Consider the following 27,545-nt stretch of genomic DNA (forward strand, 5'->3'; position numbering starts at 1 on the left):
GTTAGTTTGAATGTTTAAACTTGCTGGATCTTTGTAAAATACGTCTTTATTGTCAATATGACGTCACGAATGACTTCACACACTGCGTTTGGATTGGTCGGCCGGCTGCATTGCTGTGATCACGACGGCCGTAAAGCAATTTTGTTAGCAAGATGCTAGTGGAGCCTGACTCATAAATGCCAAAGCTGTACGAAATCAGAAGGATTCAACTCCCAGGTTATTGTTCATTTAATTTAAATCCTCATTGGTTTCTCAGAACGTACAGTTATATCAGAGATTCTTTAAGTATAGAGATATGCCAACATAATAGGTTTCTATGGGCACCTAATGTGACCAGGTTCCGGTCTGCCTAAAGGGGCGTGTCATAATGCTCCTAGCATTGAATAGAACAGTCCTTAGGTCTGCCTAGGTCTGCCTAAAGGGGGATTTCTCCCCCAATAATAGAACCAGGAAACAATGGGCCAATGGAACCTCTCCCTCTCTACTCTCTCTGGTAATATTGTCAAGTTTCAGCAGACAGCGAGCACAATTGTCAGTTATTAGCGCCAGCCTTATGAGCTCTGCTGTCTCGACAGCGCTCCCTAGGTGAACTGCAGGCACGGGTTTGAGGGCGAGATTCAACACTGTATGTAAACCCACTGTGAGCTGAACTTAAACTTGGCCTGGTGGTCCCCCATTCACTGATTGGCTGGAACCCAATGAAGCCTCCTCCACAAGTAGCTTAAACCCAAACGTAGCATATGTATGGGGAAGTGATGCTTGAGTGGAAACTTACAGATGGATAAGGCTGGGCTAAGTCATCATGGGTTTACAATTTTTATTATATATTATTATACATTATGATTATTATTATATATCATACAAAGGTGTATCAGGGACATGCATTACTCAGTGAGAAGAGTCATACGCCTTCTGTCTTTCTTAATCTGTCCTGAAGGAGACACCGGAAGATGTTTGCAAAACAATATTTTATGTCCATGTACGTTTCCTTTTCACCAACTTCCAGTTACTGCTGTAATACTTCACAGAACAGACCATAATGATGATTAGCTTGAAATTCAAGACTTTGGTTTTATTGTCAAATGTAAATATCACCCATCACCTCTGGGCTCACAAAAGAGTTTCAGTCAGTCAGGTCTCGGCAGTAGCTTATGTACAAAGTGGAGTACAATTCTCCAAGTGCCAAGTAATAAAGTGAAAATACTTGGACACATTTTCAAAAATATAAAAAGTACATTTTGGTTTAAAACATATATAAACAAAAGCATTTGTATCTCACTAATAATTAATTAGTAACATAATGTAAGTGTGTGTGTGTGTGTGTGTGTGTGTGTGTGTGTGTGTGTGTGTGTGTGTGTGTGTGTGTGTGTGTGTGTGTGTGTGTGTGTGTGTGTAAATTAAAGAATGCAAGAAAATAGTTAAAGTTTGTTTGGTTCAAAAACAGTGACAGGACTTCTCTTTGGACCATCCTAAAGACATCTCAAGCCCTGATTGATGCCTCATCACCAGGGGTAGCATTTTTGAGCCACTGGACGTGTAGATTTAGATCACAGTTTGGCCTTGGCTACACATACAGTATGAGGATATTTTTACAAACCGATACTTTTTTTAATCCGTAAAAAGAGAGAAGTCAACCCGGCAAAAACAGTCCAAAAGTGGTGCTCTTGGGGCAGCGAAATCCACAATCAGAAAAACAGAATGTCCCTGGCCCTCAGTGGTATATCACGAGGAAGTAGGGGGTATATTAAAAAGCCCTTATTAAATGTGGCTACTCATGATGGAAATAAAATGCCAACGTGTTTCGACCACAAATGTGCTCTTCATCAGGGAGTTCTTCTTTGTGGAGTTCTTCTTCGTGATATACCACTGAGTGAATGGGACCCTCTGTTTTCCCACTTTTTAAAATACGTATACATACTGTATTTTGATACCACATACATGGCATGTGGATCACCATTGTAACAGGTGCGTTTTAGAAAACTCTGGCATTAAAGAATATCTGTCTTCAGGACCCTAGAACTCTGTTTACATGTAAACAAAAGGACCAAATAAAAAAAAAATCCATGAGTGTGAACAGTCTTATTCCCTATCAGCTCTGAAGAATCCTTGACGAAAGGAGGAACAGCTTCGAGGTCCATCTTCAAGAAACCCGCACGGAGGCATAAAGCACATCTGGGTCTTCCCTTTCATGCTGCTGGAGTTTGTCGCTCTGCTTGTTCCGTTGGCCGAACTGAAGACTGGAGTACTGAACGTCATCAGCTGCATCGCCTGCTTGTGATGACTTGGGATGCTGCTGAGCCTTCACCTGGATGGAAATACGACAAGAGATACAGTATGTGTATGAAGATTAAACATCATTTACATGAAGAGGAATATGAATGGGAATCAGTTTTGGCTAGTCCAGTAGAAGAGACTCCTACCGATGCATACACCACATCTGAGTCCTCTCCTCCTTGACGCTGTAGGTGTGTGTTGTTCTGCTTGTGACTGAAATGAAGACTGGAGTACTGAACATCATCATCGTTGTCATCAACCGTAGCAACTGCTTGTGGTGACTTAGGCCTACTGCTGGACACAGGAGGAGCCATTACCTGAAGGGAAACATAAAGAGCGAGATGCAATGTCTGCAGTGATGGGCAAAATGGATTCATTAGTTTACAATCTAGATCTAGATACCGGTTTTCCACATGACCTTATTTCACCGTTCCAATTCAACCAGTTGATGGTCTTCTTGAACAATGATGAACAGATGACAATTTGACAAATACAACAATGGCAATTTTTTAGGAGCTTACCTTGTCACCCCCTGCTGTGTGGTCTGTCCTCTCTGGAGCTTTACTCCTCCTCTTCTTCCTAACAAGGACAGACAGAAGATGCCTTGAGATGGACCCCGATCGGGAAAAGAAAGAGGGGAAGACCAAAGAACACCTGGCGAAGGACAGTGATGACAGAGCTAAAGGGGATGGGCTGTGGGATGAGGCACAGGCCCAAGCACGACACAGATTTCAGTGGCAGTGCATGATTGCGGCCGTATGTCCCAGCAGAGGGATAAGTAAGTAAGTAAGTCTTCCTAACAAGAACATGATTATGTTTATATCTGGTCAATGTTATGCCTATTGTGCAGATATGCCTGTAGCATAAGTAATACAGAAAAGACTTAACTACATCATATGACATTACTGAGACCTGAATTTTGGTTACAACATAATGGTAACATACACTCTGTGCAAAGCTTTTTGTCTAAGACAAAGAGTGCCTTGGATATTCTTCATACTTTGTTAAGAACTTTTGTTAAAGTGAAAGTGAAAGCCCATTGGGAAACTCCAACTCCCATTCTTACCATTCTCATTGTGACACAGCACTTGACAGCACACAAGTGAACACTGCACACAACGAAATAGCATTTATGCCTCACCAGTGTAAGGGGGAAGCCCTCAATGGCGCCCCTAGGGAGCAGTGCAGCGGGACGGTACCATGCTCAGGGTACCTCAGTCATGGAGGAGGATAGGGGAGAGCACTGGTTGATTACTCCCCCCACCAACCTGGCCGGTCGGGAGTTGAACCAGCAACCTTTGGGCTACAAGTCTGACGGCCTAACCGCTTACCCATGACTGCCCTAAGAACATTGATATACAGTACGTATGTCCACTGTTACGTACACGTATACTGTTAATATGCGTATGTCCACTGCTAAATCACTAAATTGTTACATGCGTGCTGATATGTAAAAAGTGAGCCCTTTACCTGATCCACAGAGCACCACAGAGCAGGAGTCCCACCAGGAGAGCGATGATGCCAGCCGTCACATAAACAGCCATGTGGTCCCCTCCTGATGTATAGTGGCCTAAACCACTCGCTTCTGTTATGAATTGAGCCAATTCAAGGATGGAGAAAAAATCAATCAAAGGAAACGTAGTTGTTGTGATGTACAGTAAAGCTGATGCAACAGGGTAGCCAAGCTGTGCCCTCCTAGTGATGCAACACTGTCAGCATTGCAACTAGTCAGGTCAAGAGCAATGCAAGTACTTTCTGACTTCACCAAAATACAGGAACTCCTCCCACTTTGTCGGTAAGCAAACAACCATAAACAAACCAAGGGAGGCCGTTTGGGAAATGCCGTTTGGGAAATGTTACTTGTTATGCTCTTGGTCAGGTCAAGTCCCGAATAGATTTGAACGTTGATGATAATCAAGCAACAGGGCAACTTTTGCGTCTGGGCAAGATGCTGTTTAGACTATTCATCAATTAACATTTTATCAAGACAACTTGAATTAGCAGCAGACAGCCTTTTTCAACCATTCCATCAGAAAATGAATAGCCAATCATGATGTTGAACAACAACATTGCTCACAAAGTTGCCCGCGTGTATGAAAGATTCACAAATATTTTATTTTTCACAATGCATGAAATATGAAAGAAAAATATTTACTTAATGACTTACTGATGGAGAGAATCACTGTAGGGGATGTGAAGTTTCTCCCTTTAACACCACAGGAGTAATTTCCACCATCTTTGGCGTTTAGGGTGATAAGATACAACTTGTTGCTTTTCCTGACGTGTCTGTGGGCTACTGGGTGTCCGTTCTTGTACCAGACAAATGTGGGGTTGTAGCTGAGAGAGCAGCTGGTGCTGCAGGTCAGAGTTACATTCTGACCCTCAGACACATTGTCAGCACTCATCCTCACCTGCAGGCCTGAAGCACAGGAAGACATAGTTACAGTCATGTGTACAGGCAACAGGCAACAGGCACTCTTACAAACGCAGTGTTGCAAATGGCAGTTAAAGCCACTGTCCACTTAACTTGATATTTTAACACATTTAAACTCTGAGAAAAGAAGAAATGTAACTAGACTTTAACTAGGCATAGATTCCATAAACATCCTGAGAGTAGTATTAAAAATGGACAGTAGATGAGCAAGGTAGCCTATCCCCTACGCTCCTGCCCTTCACAATCTGGTGTATCACACAAGATAAAGTCACCGAAGCATCTTCAGATGTGGAAAGTACTTTTCTGCTTTATTTTTTTTACTTGACTCTGAGGAAGACGTAACAATGTCAAAGCACTAGTCTTGGCACTGCTCCGGAGGAGATTACTTTCCACATCTGAAGATTCTCCGTAGACTTTCTTCCCTATACTTGAGATGTGTAGTATGTTGCACTGCAAATACTAGCTATGATAATAAAATATGTAAATGAGTTACCTGTAACACTGAGAAACACTCCTGGTTTTCCAGAAAAAACCTGATTCTACTATAAACCTAAACTGATACTCTCCAGCATTACTCTTTCGTACCCCTTGTATTGACAAACTGGAATGTACTGATGTTGCATGACATTTAAATTTCTCCTTGGGGCACAGATTGTCTTCCTTTTGCTTCCAAAACATTTCTGTGACACTGAGATGTTTGGGGTATGTGTAAGAGCTGGACATCTCTACAGAGGATCCCACCAAAGCACAGATCCTGGTTTCAGAGTATCTCACACCCCAACATCGGTCACTCAGAACACCTAAAACAAGACACAATAATCATTTCAATCCAAACCAGTTTTTATACATTCAGCTTTCTAATGAATGCAGATCTAAAAAATTGACCTTGAACTGAGTTACACTTACACACTGCAGGAGAAGGGAGATGTTCAAGGCCTCCAACAGCACACGTGTAGCTTCCTGCATCCTCTTTACTCAACTGTATTGTTGGGTGAATAGGGAACCAATGTTTTTTCCATTTTCCATCTTTGTATATGTTGAAGTAAAATTGCTTAACCTCATCTGAAACTTTCAGAGTTTTGAACTCCAATGTGCACAAGGTGTTACAAGACACGCCCACTGAGTTCTGGCCCACGACCTTAATCTGCAGGTCTGTAGAGAGGAGAATTTCATTTCAGTCACAGTCAGCCAGTTCAGTTCGGTCAGTAAAACACTTTGTAAGAGGAAAATTGGTCTCTTCCTCTGAATAATTATATCCCCGAAACGCGGAGCGTCGGGGATGTAATGGTTTTTCCACATCCGCTGCCGCGACGTTAGGTCTTTCGTGTTAACGCAATAACTTTTGAACAGATGGTTGGATTTGGCCCAGATTGGGTGTGTGAATGCTCTAGGGTAGGTTCATGAACTTATTCGAGTTTGGAGGTCAACACTTTCAAATGTTTTTTTTTTTTTTTATTTGGCCCATAACTTCTGACTGGGTGGATTGATTTGCCCAATAACATCTTATTTTAATGGTTCACCATTTCAGTGAATCTACCATAGGGGCATATTCGGTACAGTGTAATAACCAGTGTAACAATATTTAATACCATGTAATACTAGTGGAATACCAGTGTAACAATATGCAATGCCATGTAATACCACTTACACACAAATACATGATGTAAGTACAAAATTGGTACATGGTATTACACTGGTATTACATTGTATTAAATATTGTTAGTGTTACACTGGTTATTACACTGTACCTAATGTGGTAGATCTACTCTAATAGTGAACCACAATGTTACCATTTGCCCAATTTTTTGCTTCATTTTCACAATAGTCGTTTGGTTATAAGCCTATGCACGTCATTGATCTGTAGATATTAAATATATTTCTTTTTGTATTTATCAAAATATTTTATATATTATGTATATGAAAAGGTGGACGGGAGTGATAGGAATGATGGGGACTGGAGACGTCGCGTTTCGGGATATATTAAGCAGTCGAAGGTGACTGCACAGGCCTAGCTTACCTGTAACTGTTATGTTGACTCCAGTTGAATCTGAATATATGCCCTCATTGGACACATACAGACAGCGGTAAACTCCTGAGTCTCCAAGTCTCAGGTCGGTGATGGTAAGCTCAGAACTGCCTTCAGTTCCAGAGTATGTCACACGTCCCATATAATCAGCATCTAGCAGGAGATCCTCTGGTTGGTCTTCACTCCTCCAGTGATGTCTTTGTTTGGAAGTGAACCAGAAGACTGAGGAGATGGTTTGGTTTGTGGGTGGTGAGAAAGAGCAAGTCACAGCCAGAGACGAACCCTTCAGGCCACATATACTTTGGCTGCTGTAGGTCACCTGAGGATCCAGAGTTACCTGAAGACCATCACTTAGGACACCTAAATAGAAATCATTAACTTACCCATAATAATCAATGCAAATCACCTTCCAAAGAAATAAATCTTTTTTTTTTTCAGACAGCATTTTTGATAATCAAAATGACTGTTTTTTTTTGTTTGTAGTCAGATGATATAAAATGAGATTAACTTGAATTATACGCGTAATTGTCATACCTGATATTAAAATCAGTATGCTTGTCAGCATCTGAAGGCATTGGAGATCCATGCTGAACAGGAGAAAACAAATGAAAGAAACATAGGCCAACTTTATCATTTTGAGTATCCACAACAAGACAGATCTGAAAATAGGTTAAAGACAAATTACATTACAACAAATAGCCTGCATGTCAACATACTAAAGCTCACTACATACTTTACATCAATGGTTCTTAACTGGAAGAGTCTTGGGACCCATAATTTTCCACGGTCATTCTGGCCCAATTTTTTGGTCGTGCCGTCAGAATCTTCAAATAATTATCAAAAATATGTAGCCTGGTTGTCACCGACGGTGCGTTTGTGTACACAAACAGGGGGCTCCAGAGGTACACACACACACGCCGTCGCTGAGAACCAGGCTACAAAATATATGCATGTATTTGATAATATGCATCAGTGCTTGCATTGTATGCTGACATACCACATGTTTAAGATGTTTCACTCTCTCTTCAGTCATTTATTCAATGCCGCATTTTGTTTCAATTTTGTGACTGACAATATAAGGGTGAATTAATAGCCTACATCTTTACACCACAGATAAGTGACCCACCCCCTTCTGCGACCCACTACTGTAGTTAAGAAACACTGCTTTACATTGATGACAAAACATCTGAACGAGAAATGTTTTTTTGAAGTTTGTTTACCCAAAACTCAGACAGAATGAATCAAAAAATGTTATAATAAATACAATTTACACAACATTCTTTTCATACTTACTCCATGAGGACGCGTGGATAGGTTGCCTTCATACGTCAAGATATTGCAATGTGTAGTCAGCTGAAGTGAGTGTTAAAATGAGAAGAACAGGAAACGTTGCGGAGAGGTTCCTTCCTTAATTGTTAAAATGACCAATAGTGGGGCATACGGTAAGAAAAAACAACTGTGTTAAACTATCTTGATTTCATGAAACTGCGTCCATAAAAAGTGTTAAGATTGCTTAGATACAGTGAGGAGAATAAGTATTTGATCCCTTGCTGATTTTGTTGGTTTGCCCACTAATAAGGACATGATCATTCTATAATATTAATGATAAAATGTATTCTAATTTAGAGAGACAGAATATCAAAAAGAAAATTCAGAAAATGACTTTGAAGAATATATTTTAATTGATTTGTATTCCATTGAGGAAAATAAGTATTTGACCCCTCTAGTCAAAGAAGACAAAATTACTTGGTGGCAAAGCCCTTGTTTTCTCATACAGAGGTCAGATGTTTCTTTCAGTTAATGACAATGTTTGTGGATATATTAGAAAGTATTTTTGTCCGCTTTTCTTTGCAGATCATCTCTAAATCACTTAAGTTGTATGACTGCAGCTTGCCAAATGGGAGCTTCTGTTCCCTTCACATGATTAGCATAGGGTTAATGTTTGGAAACTGTCTAGGCCACTTCATGACCTTAATATGCTTCTGCCTGAGCTACTCCTTCGTTGCTTGGGCTGTATGTTATGGATTATTATCATATTGGGAGGCCAATCCATGACCCACCTTCAGTCTAGTGGTGGTGGGAAAGAGGTTGGCATGCAGCATTGTACGTTTACATGTCTCCTTCCATCCATTTCTTGACGATGTGAAGTTGTCCTGTGTCTTGGCCAGACAAACAACCTCAAAACATAATGTTACCACTTTCATTTATGATGTTGGAGAAGGTGTTGTTCTTGGGATCATAGGCAGCATTTCTCTTCCTCCAAACACATCGAGCTGTGTTAATGCCAAACAGTTTGATTTTGGTGTCATCTGATTCCAGCACCTCCCAATCATATCCTAATCCAGTTTGATGTTCATTGGCAAACCTCAGGTGAGCCTGAACAGGTTCCTTCTGAAGCCGGGGTACCATACATGCACTGCAAGATTTTAATACGCTGTGGTATCAAGTGTTTCCAATAGTTTTCTTAGTGATTGAGGTCCCAGCTGCCTTGAGATCATTTCCTAGCTCCTCCCATACAGTTTTAAGGTGCTTTATCTCCTTTTTTCTGGTTATTAAATTCCCACAAGGTCAAATCTTGTATGGAACCAGAGACAGGCCTCAGATTGATGATTGATGATCATTTTGTATGTCCCAAAATTGGGAAGAAATGCACCAACAGTTTGCTCTTTAATATCCTGGAGCCCATTTCAGCCTTGCAGAGTTCTAAAATCTTGTCCCTGACATCCTTTGACAGCTTTTTGGTCTGTCCCATGTTGGCGAGTTTAGTTTGATTGATTGACTGATTCTATGGACTGATTCTGCAGATTCAATGTGTCTTTTGTGCAGGTTACTATTAACAGGTGTGTTCAATTCAGATAACAAGTTGATTGGAAGTGCCATTTGATCTGCGGGATCAGAACTCTTAATGGTTGGCAGGGGATCAAATACTTATTTCCCTCAATTAAATATAAATAAATTATTATATATTCTTTAGAGTTAATTTCTGGATTTTCTTTTTGATATTCTGTCTCTCCATATTAGAATACATATTATCATTAACATTAAAGACTGATCATGTCTTTATTAGTGGGCAAACCAACAAAATCAGCAAGGGATCAAATTCTCCTCACTGTATGGGTAAGATGGGGCATTAAGTCACAATTGTTAAGAGAAAGGGAAATAGGCGGGTAAGGGAAAAAAGGTTTGTCAGTATGCTCAAATCACAATGTCACAAATTTTTGAATGCAACTCAAGTGGTCTATTCAGTGATGAATAGTTTGTTTTCTAAACATTACTGAATAACCACCCAACATGCATGTCTTATCCAACCTTGTTATGTCTCGTCTTGTCATGTCTTGGGATGGGATGTCATGGGAAAGTAAGAAACGTAATTTCAGTTCTTTGTATGACCAGCGCATGTAAAGAAATTGACAATAACACAATGACACAATACTGCTTGAAAATGACATTGATTCCTGTTCTCTCTCTCCCCCCCCCCCCCCCCCCAAGCATAGCTTTTATGGGTAAAGATTTTTTTTCTTGGCACGGGAGAAAACATCCTTTTGGAGGTGCTTTGTAATGCACTATATGCACCACATACAGGCTACTACATTGCCCATGTGGACCCAAGTTCGAATCCTGCTGAGGTAATTTCTCAACTCTACGCTATCTATCTCTCCCTCTCACTTCCTGTCTGCTCTCACACTATCTTATCTAAATTAAGGCCCCAACATAACTTTTTTTTAAGTTCCTTTTTTGAGAATCCTGTTTTTGAAATTCTTCCATCAGTGTCTCCAGTTTCATGATGACCACAAATGGTTTATATATGCATTCTCTGGAGTTACATCATGCAAGCCTACCTTATGCAATATACGTACTATATGTCTCAGTACCATGGGGAATAGAGCTTTCAGTTGCTCTGCAATTCACTTTCCCCTGGCATCCGCAATATTGACTCTTTACTCCTGTTCAAATCAAGACTTAAAACTCATCTGTTTCAGTTAGCCTATTCTTTATGACTTTTTTTTTACTCTGTTTTGCTTTATTTTTGTAATCTGCTTATGTGTCTTGTTTCATCATTGCTTCTCTTTGTACAGTGTTTTTCAGTTTCTTGAAAGGCACTTTTCAATGAAATGTATTACATTAAGCACACACTTTTATCCAAAGCGACTTACAATCCAGGATAATCATATCATACAGTACAGCACTTGCACAGGAAATAAAGGCCTATAGAACTATAAGTGCAGTGTGTGTTTTTTTAAGTAGGCCAATATTACCGTGTGTGTGTGTGTGTGTGTGTGTGTGTGTGTGTGTGTGTGTGTGTGTGTGTGTGTGTGTGTGTGTGTCTTGATTACCACTCTGTGCCACTGGCCAACTCTGTGCACACAGACACTCAAACACACATCAACACAAACGCACACAAACGCATCACACGCGGACACAGACTTGCATGCGCACACATGAACACATAACATGCTTACACACACACACACACACACACACACAAACTAAATATACGGTAGACGGGGCAGATTGCACTGAATGCCGTTAGCAATGAGGTCACTGAAGATAATATCTGTTTCGACACCTTTTGGTGAATGAAAGTGAAGTCGGTGTCGTTCATGGAAACTTGGCTCCTGGGCTCCTTGGCTCGTGGCCAACCGGTAGGGCACTTGTCTGCCATACGGCTGACCCAGGTTCGATTCCCGGCCCGGGTCATTTGCCAACACCTCCCCGTCTCTCTCCCCATTTGCTTCCTATCCAGCTCTCAAACTGTCCTGTCAAATAACGTCGCAAAAGACCGAAACAAATCTAAAAAAAAAGAAACTTGTCTCCTGATATGGATCTGGTAGCCAGGTCGTGCCCTCCTAGTGACACAACACATTCAGCATTGCTTCTAGTCAGGCCAGGAGGAGCAATACAATATTGTTTCTGAGCTCCCGAAAAATCGGGAACTACTCCCACTTTTTGTCGAGACGCATAAAGTACAACCATTAGCAAACCAAGGGAGGCAGGTCGACCACGCCGTTTGGGAAATGTTAATTGTTATGCTTCTTGGTCAGACCAAGTCTCGAAGAGATTTGAAAGTCGATGATAATCAGGCTATGGATTTGGGGTCCGAATCTCGAAAGCGTCTTTGCTAACGACGGTAGCAACGTCCTTCGTAAGAGCGACTCAACTCTCTCTCGACAGCGACGCTAACCACTAAATCCAAGGTAACAGTAAGACGGTCTTAAGACAGTTAGCAACAGAATCGAGAAACGGACCCCTGGTTTCCTTCCCCCTTTTTAAAAAAAAAAGAGTCATGCTGCTGTCCCTGGTTTATATGCATAAGTTGCAACATCAGATAGATAGAATTGCACAACTACACCACTAGGTCTGTAGGCTACTTGTTTACATGACCAAGCAATCACCATCCAGGCATCAGAACTGTTGAACTCTATGTCTGAACTCACTTTGCTAAAATGACATGATCACACACATCACCATAATAACATTGTAGTGATGACAGGACAAAGAAAGTGCAATGAAAAATGCCCCATGCTTAAAGTCAAGAATGTAAGGGGAGTGATGTGCACTTCATACGTATAATGTTGTACAAAGGGGCCTTGTGTTCTGCTCTGTCATTTGAGTATATGAACAAATAAATAATCATAATGTACTTTTCTTGTACCATTCTTGACTGTAAGCATGGGGCATTTTTCTTTTTACTTCTCACTTGGCTACCACCACATATGCTTGACACTATCTAATGCAAATGTGTTTATCATGGTCTCATCAGAGACAAGCAGACAAAGGATATGGATAGCTAGGGCTATGTCCTGAGGCCTGATGACACCAAAATAAAGAAATTTGCTTTAGATGTTGTCAAGCATGTGTGGTGGTAACCAAGTAACTAGTGCAAAGAAACGTGTCCCATGCTTACTGTCAAGTATGAGACAAGAAAGGTAGCCTCTTACTGCAGATGGGGTCGCCAGCGGGCCTATTAACTATTTGCTGAAAATACACAACTACATCATAACAACATTGCTATGACAGCGCAGAGAGCTTTAAGTAACATATTAAGACATAGACATTACAATTTTGGTGGCAGTAAGGTTATAACATAGGTGCTGTGCTAAGGGTTTAATACATGTCTGCACGAATGGAACAGAACAGAACCGAATAGGCTACATGGAATAAGTCTTTTGTTGTTGCCATACATGTACAGTGAGAATTACTGTTACGCATTGGAGTGAAGCACCTCACTCATCAGTGATCTACGTATTTACAAAAAAATAATAACAAGAATTAAATGAAATAAAAGAAACACTGGCAACACTTTATAGCAGACTTCACAAGTTTGAGTGTAGAGTGTATCACTGTCTTTATACCATATGTACGTATAATCAGGGCCGCTGACAGCTTTGACTGGGCCCGGGACAAAGTCATGCGACGGGCCCCCTCATCCAAAACATGCGATGTAAACTCTCCCAGGACAAGTGACCCCTTTGTATGAAAAGTAAAAAACAGCTACATGAGAAAATGTCAAAGAGGAATGAGAGATGTGTGAAGGAGGCTGGGTGTGATCCACGATGACCATGGTCACAAGTGGTTTAACAGTTTAACGCCAACAGAATCACACCAGGCTTGTCTTAGAATATGTGTTAGCAAAACATGAACGCTAGTGCAAAAAAATAAGAACTGAAAAGAGACACAAGAGGAGGCGCCGTTGGTGAATGGGCTGAGGTGCCAGACCATCCGTCTGGGGACCCAGATACAGTAGCAATACAGTCTCCCTCAGTAGGTACAGTGCACGGGTGTCGCTAGGGGAGTGTTACAGATTCTAAGGGCCCAAGCACTGACAGAAAGGGCCCAAGCACTGATAGGGACCCTTAAGGGGGCCCAACATGTGAATCTGTCATGGGGACCAAAATATCTGGCAGCGCCCCTGGTACAGTGTATTACTTTATGTGTATTTGTACTGTATGTGTATGTGTACTGTATGTGTTGTCATGGCATTGTACTTACAACATGAATTTACTTCTACTTTTTTAATGTGATACCTCTGCATATAATGGTCATGGACAGATCCTTTAGGGCAGTGGCTCCCAAACTGGGGGTCGGGACCTCTAGGAGTGTCGCGGAGGTACTGAAGGGGGGTCGCCAGGGCTGGATTAACCCATTTTGTCCTAAGCCCTTTTTGGGAAAGGGTGCCCTCTTCCTATTAAATCCTAAATATCTCAGCCTCCGAAGCACATACAAACATGAAATGAGTTACCAGAGCGAACCTGATGACGCATTGGGAGAAACGCGTTGTTCGCTCCAAGAAATAAAGTTAAGAAAAGTAAGCAGTGTGCGGTGTCTCTTGACTTTTGGTTTAATGAAATGAGTTACATTTGAAAGCCAAGACCCTCCCCTTGTCTTGTAATGTGTTCATTCAGCTCTAACATTCCCACATAGTTAATAAAACAGCTAATATCTCAAAATCCTGAAAAACCCGTATATGTGTCTCCAAGACACAATGGATTAAGATGACCCGGGTTCGAGTCCAAACTTCGGCCATTTTCCAAAACCTTCCCCACTTTCTGTCTCTCACCAATTTCCCGTCTATCTCTCACAGATCATCATATCATAATAAAGGCGCAAAGAGCCCATGAAAATATCTTTAAAAAGAGACACTCACAAGAGAGAATGTCAAAGAGAAAAGGAGGAGGTGTGAAAGAGAGTGTGTTTGCAGCCCAGGCGTTATGTGCCAGGGCGTGATATAAGCTTTTTTTGCTCACTTGACACTGTGGTTTTCCTGAGTCACAAGACACGCATGCAGCCTTTACACTGCATGTATGGTCACAGATCTCTGTCTTTTTTACCCTGACGTGCTGAAGTTCAGAAACGAGAAGATGAGCGCACTATAAAAGCGTCCTATATAAACATAAATCACGCAAATGCTACTTCTCAATGCTAAACAAAAACAGCCGCCCTGCCGTGGTCAACCGGTGGGGCACTCGCCTGTCATGCGGCTGACCCGGGTTCGATTCCCGGCCCGGGTCCTTTGCCGACCTCTCTCTCCCAGTTCGCTTCCTGTCCACCTCTCACGCTCTCCTGTCAAATGAAGTCGTAAAAGACCACCAAAAAAAAATCTTTAAAAATGCGCAGCCAAGTCATACCAGCGTTTGGCTGGCTGGCAGCTGCCAATTCTAAGTCCCTGGTTCAGGACTGAACAAACCACTCGGGGCATTTTTTTCCCTTAAACTAGGCCCTTACACATACACGCCATTTTCGCACTACGTACAGAGTGCGTCTTAATATGCGACCTTGCCTCCTCCACTTGCCTCCTCCACTTGCTTCTCGTCATGATGACATCACTGACAGCAGCATTATATTTCAATATCTTGCAAAAGCTCAATTGTAGAGTCTTTTTCTCATTTGCAATTGGGATGGTGAATGAAAAACAGTCCCTCAAAAGTTGTTGTGGCTAGGCTGACAGCTGGGAAACTTTATCGTTTTCTCCACGGAGGAGGGGCCAGGAGGCGGGACGAGGAGACAAGCGCAAGTGGAGGAGGCAAGGTCGCATATTAAGACGCACTCACAGTGTATATGCTGCATGACTCTGTCCTCTGTCTAGATTGAAGATGGACAAATGGGCCGCCCTCCTACCCCAACCTGAGGGCCAGTCACAAAGAAAAAACAAACTTAAAAAAAAAAAAAAAAACTGACAGACTGGGCTACTTCTCAGTGATGGGCAACTTTCATGATACGGAGGGCCACATTTTTTCGTCGTCACCATTGGAGGGCCACATGACCAGGGATCAGACTGCAACTTACACAGCTCATGATGCAGTTGATTGCTGATTTACTGCCAATATTTTGGTTTGATTCGGAATGGAAGTGTTCTCTATTTGTCAACAGGATAATTACAATGGATTAATTCAGTAGTGTTTTGAAAATTTCTGGTCATTATTTATTTATTGATTTAATTATATTTTATATAAGGGCCACACTGAATGAGGAGACGGGCCGCATGTGGCCCCCGGGCCTCCAGTTGCCCATCCCTGGACTAGACCTAGGGATGACTGGAGCGCCAGCATACTTTTTAAAGAGTTTTCATTTTCTTTTGGTGCATCTGCATCTTCCTCAGAGTCAAGAGTGATGCAGGTGCGTTGAAACGTCAGTCACTTTGTGCACCAAAAAAAAAAGAAAAAGGTATGCTGAGTGCTACGGTCTTCCCTGGGTCTAGTCACAGAGAAGTAGCCCAGTACGCCTTGATCCTACTGTCCTGGACTGTGAGCACCACAAGGGCTGAAGCGCAGACATCCTTTCTCTTAAAAAAAAAAAACAGTATTGGCCCCTGGGGACTGTAGGCCTATCAAGAAAATGCCCCGGCTGTATGCCAGATTACAAGTCTAGCCATGGTAGTAAGTATTAGATAATATCCTGTGACGTGAGTCGTGACAGAACTGTGTACAGGTTTGAAAAGCAACGTGGCAGAGATCTAACGTGATTATTGGTCGATTTTAGCAGTCTTGCCCTGCTGGCGCGGGTTATGTCACGAGTGGTGGTGGCGGAGGTTGACTGCGCTGTACAGCACTTCCTCATTTGGTGGTGGTGACGCTGCGGAGGGCTTCGTCTTGCCCTCCACCAGCGCCCCTTTTGCAGTCACTTCCTGTTTGTCACAGTGTTTAAAGTACACACTGCTGTAGTGGACGTCATCGTCCTCGGCATTCGCTCTCCTCTCTTCGGGGTCAGAGGTCACGGGGGCGCTGCTGCTCTTCGAGACGTTGGCGTACACCGGACCTGAGTCACCCTGCGACAGCAGAAGGGGAAGGAACCCGAGTAGAGTAGAGTAGGCTTATATGGATGTAAAAGGAAGATTATAGTGGTGGGAAGGTTTTCTGTCTGAGGTGTTAAAAGTTATCGGAGATGTAAAAAGTAAAAGTGGAAGATTTAAAAAAAAAACCTGCTACCACCGTCTCTTTCTAACAAAGGTGACATCACAGAGTAGCTGAGCCCCCATGGCTGTGTCTGTGTAGACGAAAGTACCTGTCTTATAACCAGCTGACTCTGAGCTGCTTGGATCATTTTTTTTTAGGCATTCAGGTTTATTAGGAACAATCAGGGCCGTAACCAGACATTTTCAAATACAGAGGTCAAATACTGCTTGCATTCACTGCACACTGCACATTTAGAATGCTTCAAACACTTAAGTCAAATTCTTCAGTTTGTTTTCATTAATCACTGCCTTGGGGATAAATAGGGGTGGCGTATACAGACTGAATTTATCATTGTTGATCATATATCGATTTTCATCATAGATAAATGTTACATTACTGAAAAAAAATACTGAGGACATGATCTCTGTGTCCTCAATGGTAGTTACGGCCATGGGAACAATACAGTCTCCCTCATTAGGTGCAGTGGATTAACCAACTACTGTATGGGATGTCATGGCAACGTACTTAGAACATGAATTTACTTCTTCTTTTTAATTTGACACCTCTGCAAATCATGGTCATGTCATGGACAGATGTTTTAGGGAGTCTTTGGACTTGTGCTTACCTGTGCAACTGTGTCGGGAGGAGCAGGCGTGTCCTCAGCGCTGGTCAACCTAAACATTTTCTTTCTGACAGGGAGATTAAGGCTGATAATTTCTCCATCCAGAAGTAACAATGCACACCTGTTGATACCTTCAGCATACAACATCAAGAAATATACGTACAAAACTCACATAACACCAGACAAAATAAAATACATGGATGCTGGTCTGCATCGGGTTGACTGTTATTACACAACACATTCAGAGCTATACTTATGTAATTCACATTCAATAAGTGTCTTCTAGCCTAGTAAACTAGCCCCACCTGCCAGCGAACAAATTTTTGCCTGCGAGTGGGTCTAGCCTCAGGCCCTGAAACTGCCGGACCAATCACAACGCAGGAGAATTGTTTTGAATCTTTGGATGCAAATTGGGCGGGATTTTGGTCAGAGCGTTGGCCTATAGGCACAGACACAGTGTGAAAAACAGCGGGTTGTTCCAATCAACAATCTTCCGATGTCTCATTGATCGGGGCCAGACTAAATATTCACATTTAATGTCACATTTAGTCTGGCTTGCCAGGCTAAGTATCCTCTTCTATTTACCTCAATAAGATCAGCAAGATGCAGATGATCAAGGCTCCTACAGCCACAGTGAAGAATATTGCATAACGGGTAGCAAGCCGTTGTTGTTCTAAATGAGAATGAAAGGATTTTATTAAGAACTTGATTATCATGATACTACACAACCATTTTATTTGGCAGTGATCCAACATAATATGAAATACTTCGTAGTCCCAAAGAAAGAATTGTATTGGATTGAGTTTCTGCACAAGGTATGCCTCACATATTAGAGTAAGCGAATGAATAAATTAATGAGTGACACATTGTGCTACACAAACTTGTAATTAAAGCATGTGGGATTGTCCATAAAACTATTTAAAAAAGAGAGGACAGCACAGAAGAACAACAAAGAGAAAAATCATCACTTTTTAACTTCCACTCTGTGTAAGGCTAATTTGCTACTTGTGTAAGGCAAGCTACTGTAAGCTGTAAGCAGGGACGCCGCTAAAAATGTTGAGCCCCATGAAAGATTCAAATTTTGGGCCCCCAAAATGACAAATGATGTTATCAGTATCCTTCCAGGGGCCCCCTCTCAGTGCCGTCAGGCCCTTAGAATCTGTAACACCTTTAATAATAATAATAATAATAATAATAATAATAATAATAATAATAATAATAATAATAACTGTATTTTTGTATAACACTATATCATACAAGGCGTGCAGCTCAGAGTGCTTCACAAATGTGAAAAACATGGCTGTAAGTGAAAGTGAGTTACCTGGAATGTATTTGATGCCAGACTCAGTGGCTCCAGCTTTGTTCCTGGCCTGGCAGTAGTAAAATCCGCTCTCTGCGTGGTCCAGTGTTATGTGCTTCCCTATGCCTCGTATGGAGGCCTCCTCTCCTGCTGCAGTGTTCTCAGCGTGCCAGGTGTAGCTCTGCTCAGCTGGGTTGGCATCACTCATACACGACAGCCTGACAGAGCCAGTCTTCTCTACATAGCTGACGGACACGTTGACATTCTTTGGGGGGTCTATGAGGAATATGAGGAAAAGACTGTTTTATAACCTTTATCAAATGTACTGTATTCTTTTTGTCTTTTGCACACAGTATTTGCGGATATTACACTAAATTATCCTTTTGTGTATTCTTTTGCATATTCATTACAGATATTCACAGATATGGCATTGCATAGCATTTATGGAATTGTCTAGAGCAGGAATGTCAAACTCAGGCCTGTGGGCCAAATCTGGCCCGCGGTCCGGAGTCATTTTATTCGGCCCCCGATGTCTTTTCAAATGTGTATTACAGTTGGCCCACATACACCATTAATATAACAAGACTTCAACATGGAATTTGGTGTGTCACAAGAATACGAGTGGGCCCAGGCCAATGAAACAGCTCACACTCATATAGTACAACACAGCATGTGCTGGCACATTTGAACTACCGTATATGATCGGAAAGAGTTTGTTTGAAAACAGTTAATGTTAAGAGCATACATGTACAATTTCAGTCCATTTTTAAAAAATAAATATTGAGTTCGGCCCGCAACTTCGTTCCAGGTTTTTATTTTGGCCCTTAGTCAATTTGAGTTTGACACCCCTGGTATGTCAAAAATAAACACTCTCTATCTTTGTAACACTGAATAGAGGGCCCATTGCGACACCCACCAACGTCATAACTTCCTGCCATCCTGATGACCTGGCCAACGTACTATAAAAAAATGCAGTTCAGACGAAAGAACCCAGCAACGTCATAATTTCCTGCCAACATAATAACTGCTTCCTGCCTTATTGGCAGGACATTACAGCGTTGGTGGGAGGGTTGAGAAGTCTTACATTTTGTCCTATCAATGTAATTAAGGCACAAACACATATATACCCAAATAGATAAAACAACATTTATGTTGGTCAGAAGGTTGAGAAGTCTTATATTTTGTCCCATCAATATAATAAAGACCCTACTGCCCCCTCCCAAAAAAATCAATCAAACAAACAAACAAACAAATGAATAAATAAAACAACATTTTTGTTACTTACAGAAAACGTCTACATAGACAGGTGTGGAATTGGTTGATCCTTGGAGGTTTTCTGCATTACAGTGGTACTCCCCAGAGTGTCTGCTGGTCACATTCAGCAGGCTGTGATTTTGTCCCGCTCCCACATTCGAGCGGTGTGCTCCGCTCCCCTTGTACCAGGTGTATGTGTGAGGCGGAGGGTTGGCGTCACCGTCGCAGGTCAGAAGTACGCTCTGAGTCTGACCCTCCACGATGTCACCCGAGGGACTGATGATGGTAGCTTTAAAACCCCTCGGAGGGTCTGTGGGAAAAGTGGGACCCAGAAAATAACAATTTCATGACATGACTGCAAGCAACACATAGCTGCATGGTATTGATTGTCGCAAGATGTGCTGATCCTTGCTTCTGAAAGAAGTGACAACTCTGCCAGAAATTTCCTTCAGCCTGCGTATAGAGCTCAACACAGGGTAGTTCATCAGTTTAACCCCTTAGCGCAGAGCCTGTGTTATAACCTGACTCTGTCACCAAAATTGTAATGGCTATGTCTTAATCTGTTACTTAAGGCTCTCGGTACCGTCGTAGCAATGCTGTTATGATGTAGTTGAGTATATTATTCAGCAAAATAGTGAATAGGCCCGTCGACGACCCCATCTGCAGTAAGAGGCTACAAGCGTATCTAAGAACAAGCCATGTCGACTAATTAACAACATTAATGGACATAAAATGCATCAAAATTACTTCTGTTTGAAGAAAGAAATGCATACTGTTTAACCTCTTAATGCGCGCTGTACCTCCAGTGGCACGCTGTAATAGCCATTGAAAGTTAACTCCCAAAGTATTACAATACTCTGACATGACACAGGGCCTTTAGTAATGCACTACGACTTGGTCATTGCCATTCTAGTTGAAGGTAAAAGCTTGCACATCCAAACGTCTGACCTGGGAGCAGGACCAATAGAGTTCTTCAGTAACGCGGAAGCATGTAGTAGATTGTAGTCTTTCATGTTAGCATTTAAGGACTTCCTGGTTCGTATCGGCTTCCGGCCTCCATTGGGAATGAATAGGGGTAAATTTCAAATAAGCTCCGAGTGCAAGCACGCGCTTAGCGAACCCCCGCAAACTGTCGAGGGTGTTAAAAATAGGCTGTAGGTATGACATGGTTGATCATTTTGTGTCAAACTTCGACATAAATACGATGTTGCGTCCATATGCTAAACCCGGAAGCTTTTGGCGACTACAGAAGCGGCGCCTGTATCTAACGGCATGTACGTGCGGAGGGTTGTACCCATGGCAACCAAAGGAAAGTATGTAGTTCGGAAGTTTTAATGATCAGAAAGGGGTTAGCAATATTGAATTATAATCGTCATGATTTAACATGTGAATACACCAACATGATACGATCCGTTCCACTAATGAGAAAGGGATGCGGGGACACGCTAATGTTCGTTGTTGCCGTGCAACTTATATTTTTGCCAAACCTGAATCTCTATGGCGTTTTGCAATGTAAAAAATCGCCATCGAACCGGAAGTCCAAACGCCGCATACAAGTTGACGTCAACGCTGAAGAGCTCTATAAATAGTCAGATAAAAAGAGAGAAAAGTGAAAGGTGAAAGCCCATTGGGAAACTCCAACTCCCATTGTCATTGTGACACAGCACTCCACAGCACACAAGTGAACACTGCATACTGCACACAACGAAATTGCATTTATGCCTCACCCGTGCAAGGGGGCAGCCCTCAGTGGCGCCCCATGGGGAGCAGTGCGGTGGGATGGTACCATGCTCAGGGTACCTCAGTCATGGAGGAGGATGGGGGAGAGCACTGGTTGATTACTCCCCCCACCAAACTGGCGGGTCGGGAGTCGAACCGGCAACCTCTGGGATGCAAGTCTGACCCCCTAACCGCTCACCCATGACTGCCCTTGTCCGCTAGTCCGAAAGTCTGCTACAACCAGGATTTTTTGCTCCCACTTATTTTTTATTTTTCTGTGACGTTTCGGGTAGAAACCCTTCTTCAGCCCTTCTCTGTTTTCATCTTTACATTGCCATTCTGGTAACAGCAAATTTATTACGCCAGGTCTTAATGGGATATACAGCATATTACATGACAGAGGTCATGAAGGTAAAAAAAAAAGGGCAATGGGCAATGGGCAAATGGGCAAAAAAAAAACAGTATTTTCGCTGTACAATGACAAATGTGTGACTTCCATGACTTTGCCATTGTCATGTCATACATGGGAAGACTGACTCACATTGAACATCGATCTGCACTGGTGCGGAGGTGGCTTCACTGACTGCGTTCCTGGCCCTGCATCGATACCCTCCACTGTGCTCAGCGCGGACATCAGTGATGTTGTAGTAGCTCTCTCCTGTTGTTATAATAACACTGTCAGTGTTGTGTTGCTGCTTCAGCCAGGTGTAGGCGTGCACCGCTGGGTTGGCATCGGCTCTGCAGACCAGCCTCACCGACTCTCCCTCCACGACGACAACGCCAGGTGGATACAGAGAGACAGATGTGTTCTTGGGTCCGTCTGTGGGGGGAAAGCAAAATGTGCAGTGATTGTACAGTACAGTAATTGTTTTGAATTTAATTCAATTAATGTTAATTAAATAAATAATTCGCATTAATGTTAATAAAACAAATGTCTGGCAGTGCATGTGTACTATATTTTATGTACAGTGTTTTAGAATAAAGTGCCTGCTGAGTGATATGATTGAGTCTAAGGCAGTGTTAAAGTTGAGTGAAATTCAAATGGACAGAAATGCCTTGGTATGAAAAAAGAAAACTGATATTAAGTTAAGTTTAATATAGCATAACTATATAATATTGTTGGAACATTCTGATATACATTGATTGATTAAAAACAATATTATATTTGGGAAAATGTAGATATTTGGGACGTCAATATGAGGTCCTGGGGCAAAAGAGGTTTGGGGCCACTGGGCTAAGGTCATACGCACATCTGACATCTATGTGTATCGGATGGCTGATGAGATCTTGTCTCCCCTTCACAGCACAAGAGTAGTTCCCAGAATGCTCTCTGCTGACTGAGTTGAGGGTTAAGTACTCATCATTCATGCCATAACGTGAGTACTTGTAGGTGTGATAATATGGTTGAGGTAATTCACGTCTGTTCTTGTACCAGGTGAATGTCACACTCTGAGTCAGCCTGCAGGTGGTGCTGCAGGTCAGCGTCACAGACTGGCGCTCTGTCGCCATGGTAGAGGACACAGTCACCACCAAGTCTGCCAAGCAGAGAATGCAGGGACACATATAAAAACAGCCTGATTGAAATCTATAGCAAACATTTATTCTTTACAATTGTAGTGAGGAAAGGGTTATTTATTTAATCTTAAGAGTAAAATTCAGAAGTAGGATCAAGTATTTGGAGCACAAAAATACTTCTTTAAAGTTCTACAATAAAAATCCTTTGAAAATTAGCATAAATATGCAATATGTCAGTTTTGTGAGATTTTAGATAGTTGGAGTCTTTTTGCGTGAGCTGTACACTGGATCTATAAGTGTAAAGAATTGCACTTTTATGGCTATAAAAATACAATACAGTATATGGATTATATTTTTATTGAGCTATACAAATGAACTTTTCCAAAAAGCTTACGCACACGAGGATTTCTGTACCATGTGGGTTTAGTCTAATTAAAAGTTAAAAGTAAAATGAATCTCCAGCTTGAGTTAACAGATGATTTGTGTGCTGTGTGTCCTTCTTACCCGTGACACTGAGCGTAACTCCAGGTGAGCCACTGTACTTTTCACCTTTATTGTGAGAAGACCTGGTGTGAATCCTGAAGAGGTACTCTCTAGAGTCACTCTTTTTCACATCTCTTATTCTCAGAGTGGATTGTGCCCCACAGACTTTAACGTTGGACCCACGCACGTGGGACCACTTAGTTTGTACTTTAGGTGTGTACCACACACATTCCACACGGTTGCTGTATTCTGGCAAACGGCTGATGTTGGTTGGCTCCCCATGTTTCGGCCATGTCAAGTGCCACAGGGTGTCAGTGAGGACGTGAGAGGAGGGGTAGGTACATGTGGCGTTCAGCTCCACTGTAGCGCCTTTCAAGGCACACACTGATGTACTAGGAGGGTAGTGCACTGACCAGTCATCTGGAAAACAGCCATAATCACAGTTTATCATCATCATCATCATCGTCAACAACAACAACAACAACAACAAAAACAACAACAACAAACAACAGGCAATGCTCTTAAAGGAGAAAACCGTTTTTTTGACATTGGGCCCTTGATTTCACATTATTACCTCATGTTCTAGTGATCCATGGTAGTTTTTTGTCATTTGGAGCCCTCCCGAAGATATTCGGTTTTGTCATATCCAAGTAACGTCTTCCTTTGGGCAACGAGTTGAAGGCACAAACTAAACTGTTCATATTTTTTTCTTTATGGTACGCCACCACCCATAACATGTATGGACATCACGGCCGTCATTACATGCAGGTTTCGTCCCGCTTCTAATTTTTTAAAAATAAAGTCGCTGTGACATCATCAACGTGCGACGCCGACGATGCCAGCCAGGCTGTTGACAGCTGCTAGAGACAGAGCTCGTTCGCTAGCGACTGCATATAGGGACAAACGGGAGAATCATATGAAATTTTCTATTTAGTTGCAATGGGTTGAGTTTGCACATATTCAGGATACAAAAATAAAATGTCAACTCGGCTCTCAGCTGGAAAACAGATTTTTCTTAACACTGTACTGATCTGCTGCTCAAATGTAAAGGCAGGGTCAGAAATCACATCCAGATTTATGAATTGAGGCCTGATATGTGTTTCCCACTACTGCAGTATATGGAATTAGCCTACTCATTACAAATACAAAAGGTACAATTTGAGAAATGAAATAAGGGGAGGGGGTGTTTCCTCCATCTTGACCTAATGGGGTCACACAGGACTCACTGGGCATCTTTTCTGAAAATGTTACTGTAAGTAAATTTGGAAAACCAAAAAACAAAACATTTTAACCTTTGACCTTAAAATTGGTCTGAAATCCAGTATAAGTGTTATCTGCAGTTTTATTTCACCTTATTTTGCTGTCAGACCAACTGAGGGACCAACAAACAAAATAGAAAAAAATAGGCTACCCCTTCTCAAGGAGATGGTTAATAATGTGTACTTTATCTGTATAATGAATTTTACAATGGTGTGCATACATAGTGTACGTAAAAATCTGTATTGAATATAGTAAGTAAACACTAATATGTAGGGAAGACGACAGAGGGGGGTACAGGGGTCAACTGTCCTGGGCCCAGGGATGGGGTATGCCCATTACATTGTATGTATTTGGGAGGTGGGGGCCATAGGTGCCAGAATGGTGCATTGGCATCCCCACTTTTGAACTCTCTAAATGAGGTTTTCTCAACTTTTACTGCAGACAAATGAGTGGAGTGCAGCAGTAACATTGTTAATAAATAAAGAATGAAAGGGGAAAAAAATGCACAACCACCTTGGCGGGTGTGTCTTTGAGATGAATTTTTCCTGCCAAAGCTGTCAGTGGCCCGGCTAATATGCATTGAAAGCTACCCTTACATGTTACTTGCCTGGTTAATATCTGACCTAATCACAAGTGAGATTTTTCAGATCGAAACGAGTGTGTAGAACTAAAGGCAGTATAGGAGTTCCCAGGCTAACATGTTACTGCTTTCCCAAACAACACATATAATAGAGAAACACATACCTGTACCAGTCGTACCAAACACAGTAGAACATAAGGCTGCCATGACAAGTGTTTCCACAACAACCATAGTGCCCTGCAAATACAGTATAAATACAGTATATGATATTCACTGTTACACGTTTAAGTCGTTCATACTGTCCCAGTGTATCGTTATTAATAATGATTTGCATGCTGCTGTGTCTGAGTGAGCACCAATGTAAGGTGTCTCTATGGTTCTTCATTTGTAAAAGATGAGAGGAAAAATAAAACAAAGACTGTATCGATAAAGACAAAGGATAATGGCATGTACATTACCTTCACTGGTGAGCCTCTTCGAGTGCACAGTTTGAGTTTGTGGAAGAAGCAGACATCAAGTGAACTGTAACGATGATGGCAGCAGAGCAGAACCCACCTCTTTCCTGTCAGGGTCTGTGCTTCAGTTCACACATACATTATTTTAAACACTCAACTATTTCATGCAGAACCTCGATATGATGATCTTGTTGTTACCAAAATGGTGATGGCCTTGTCTAGGATTAATCTGTTTCTTAAAACTCTGTAATGTCATCATAGCAATGTTCTTGTGATGTAGCCTAATGGAGACTGTTCAGCAAACAGTGACTTGGATCACTGGCAATCGAATCTGCACGAAAAGGCATCAATAGCACAAATACTATTGCATGAAGTACTTACCTATTGTGCACCGTTCCTCCCTTGTAGCTACACTCACGGTGATTATTCCATCTAGTACATAGGCCTTCTGTAAGCTTCACAACAGGAAGACCAGGCCAGATGTCTACCAGTCATTTGAATATGACACTGAGACACACTTCAGCTGCACAGCAACCAGTGGCATGCACAGACATTTTAGGGGACAGGTGCTCAACGGGTGGTTGCCTTACTAGAGGCTATATTTCCTATTGGAGCAGTATTTTCACATGCATTTGATTGTCAAGCATTTGTAGGTGATCATGGTAACAGTACATTGTGGCAAAAAAACCCTCCAAAATACAGCTTTCAAAAAGGGCATTTTTGTCCAGTAGGGCAAAGGGGCAGGTGCTTTAGCACCACCTAGTCCCTATCTGTGCACGCCTGTAACATCAACTACGTAGACTGAAATTATTCACCTGAGACGGTTTCCTTTATTCATTTGTGTACGGTGGTTAAGAGCTCAAAGTAGCTGCCACTTACTGTAAGACATTTGTGTATGGGCGTGACTTTGACAGCGGGTGGTGGGCCGTTAAAATTCTTTTTTTTGTGTGTGGTCTTTTCGACTTTATTTACGGTAGGACAGTGAAGGTGGTGACAGTAAGTGAGTGGGGAGAGAGAGAGAGACGGGAAAGGGCCGGCAAAGGACCTGGGCCGGGAATCGAACCCGGGTCAGCTGCATGTTAGACGAGTGCCCTACCGTTTGGCCACGGCAGGGCCAAAGAGCTGTTAAAATTCATGGGTGCTCCAAGGTTAAGAGATGTGATTTGATGATAATCAGTTTAATTTGGATTTTTTTTCACAAGGCTTCATTTTGTATGCTTCACCCTCTGCAAATTGGCACCTACAGCACACCTATTTGTAATCAGTCATGAAACCATTTTGAATTCTACTGAAATGTTTAGACACAGATCAGTTAGTAGATTCACCTGACCTATGAGCCATCCTGCAACTTCTTAAATTTTACTTCCTTTAAAGATGGGTTTTCTTTTTTTGTTTTCCCCTGCCTGCGCGACCCTGGCTGCGTAGTGCGCACAACTCAACCTCTGATTGTTGGAAACCGCTGTCGGTCAAAAAATTAGCTCAGGTGGTTGGCTGCCAGTGTCTTGCCCCTCCTCACAACACAATGTTTATAAACACACAAAAAACCCATGTATAAGGCAGATGTTTGGTCGCCCACTACCACACTAGCACTCCTTTCAACTCAACCATCTAGTGACCAGTAATGTGTAATTACAACCTTTATAAATACATAAAGGAAAATATAAAGAAATATGAAAGGAATAGAAATATGCAGAATTCAAAAACATCAGCAGAGACACTGTTTTTTTTCAGAG

The 27,545-nt window shown here is 42.0% G+C and overlaps 1 protein-coding gene across 1 annotated transcript in view; it reads right to left on the reverse strand.

The window, feature by feature from the left end:
• LOC134457281 (B-cell receptor CD22-like) overlaps positions 1–25,906 on the reverse strand; it is a 34,181-nt gene extending 8,275 nt beyond the window's left edge. The window contains exons 1-12 of the mRNA XM_063209220.1: positions 25,816–25,906; positions 25,522–25,594; positions 23,539–23,937; positions 22,770–23,054; positions 22,061–22,339; positions 19,832–20,110; positions 18,568–18,822; positions 17,832–17,919; positions 17,250–17,313; positions 16,244–16,497; positions 7,269–7,321; positions 6,726–7,094 (exon numbers count right to left, since the gene is read on the reverse strand). Coding sequence (XP_063065290.1) covers positions 6,726–7,094; positions 7,269–7,321; positions 16,244–16,497; positions 17,250–17,313; positions 17,832–17,919; positions 18,568–18,822; positions 19,832–20,110; positions 22,061–22,339; positions 22,770–23,054; positions 23,539–23,937; positions 25,522–25,588 — 2,392 coding nt within the window. The 5' untranslated portion in view covers positions 25,589–25,594; positions 25,816–25,906. The remainder of the gene's footprint in view (positions 1–6,725; positions 7,095–7,268; positions 7,322–16,243; positions 16,498–17,249; positions 17,314–17,831; positions 17,920–18,567; positions 18,823–19,831; positions 20,111–22,060; positions 22,340–22,769; positions 23,055–23,538; positions 23,938–25,521; positions 25,595–25,815) is intronic.
• Positions 25,907–27,545: the final 1,639 nt, after the last annotated feature.

The sequence above is a fragment of the Engraulis encrasicolus genome, chromosome 1, assembly GCF_034702125.1.
Source record: "Engraulis encrasicolus isolate BLACKSEA-1 chromosome 1, IST_EnEncr_1.0, whole genome shotgun sequence".
Lineage (NCBI taxonomy): Eukaryota > Metazoa > Chordata > Actinopteri > Clupeiformes > Engraulidae > Engraulis > Engraulis encrasicolus.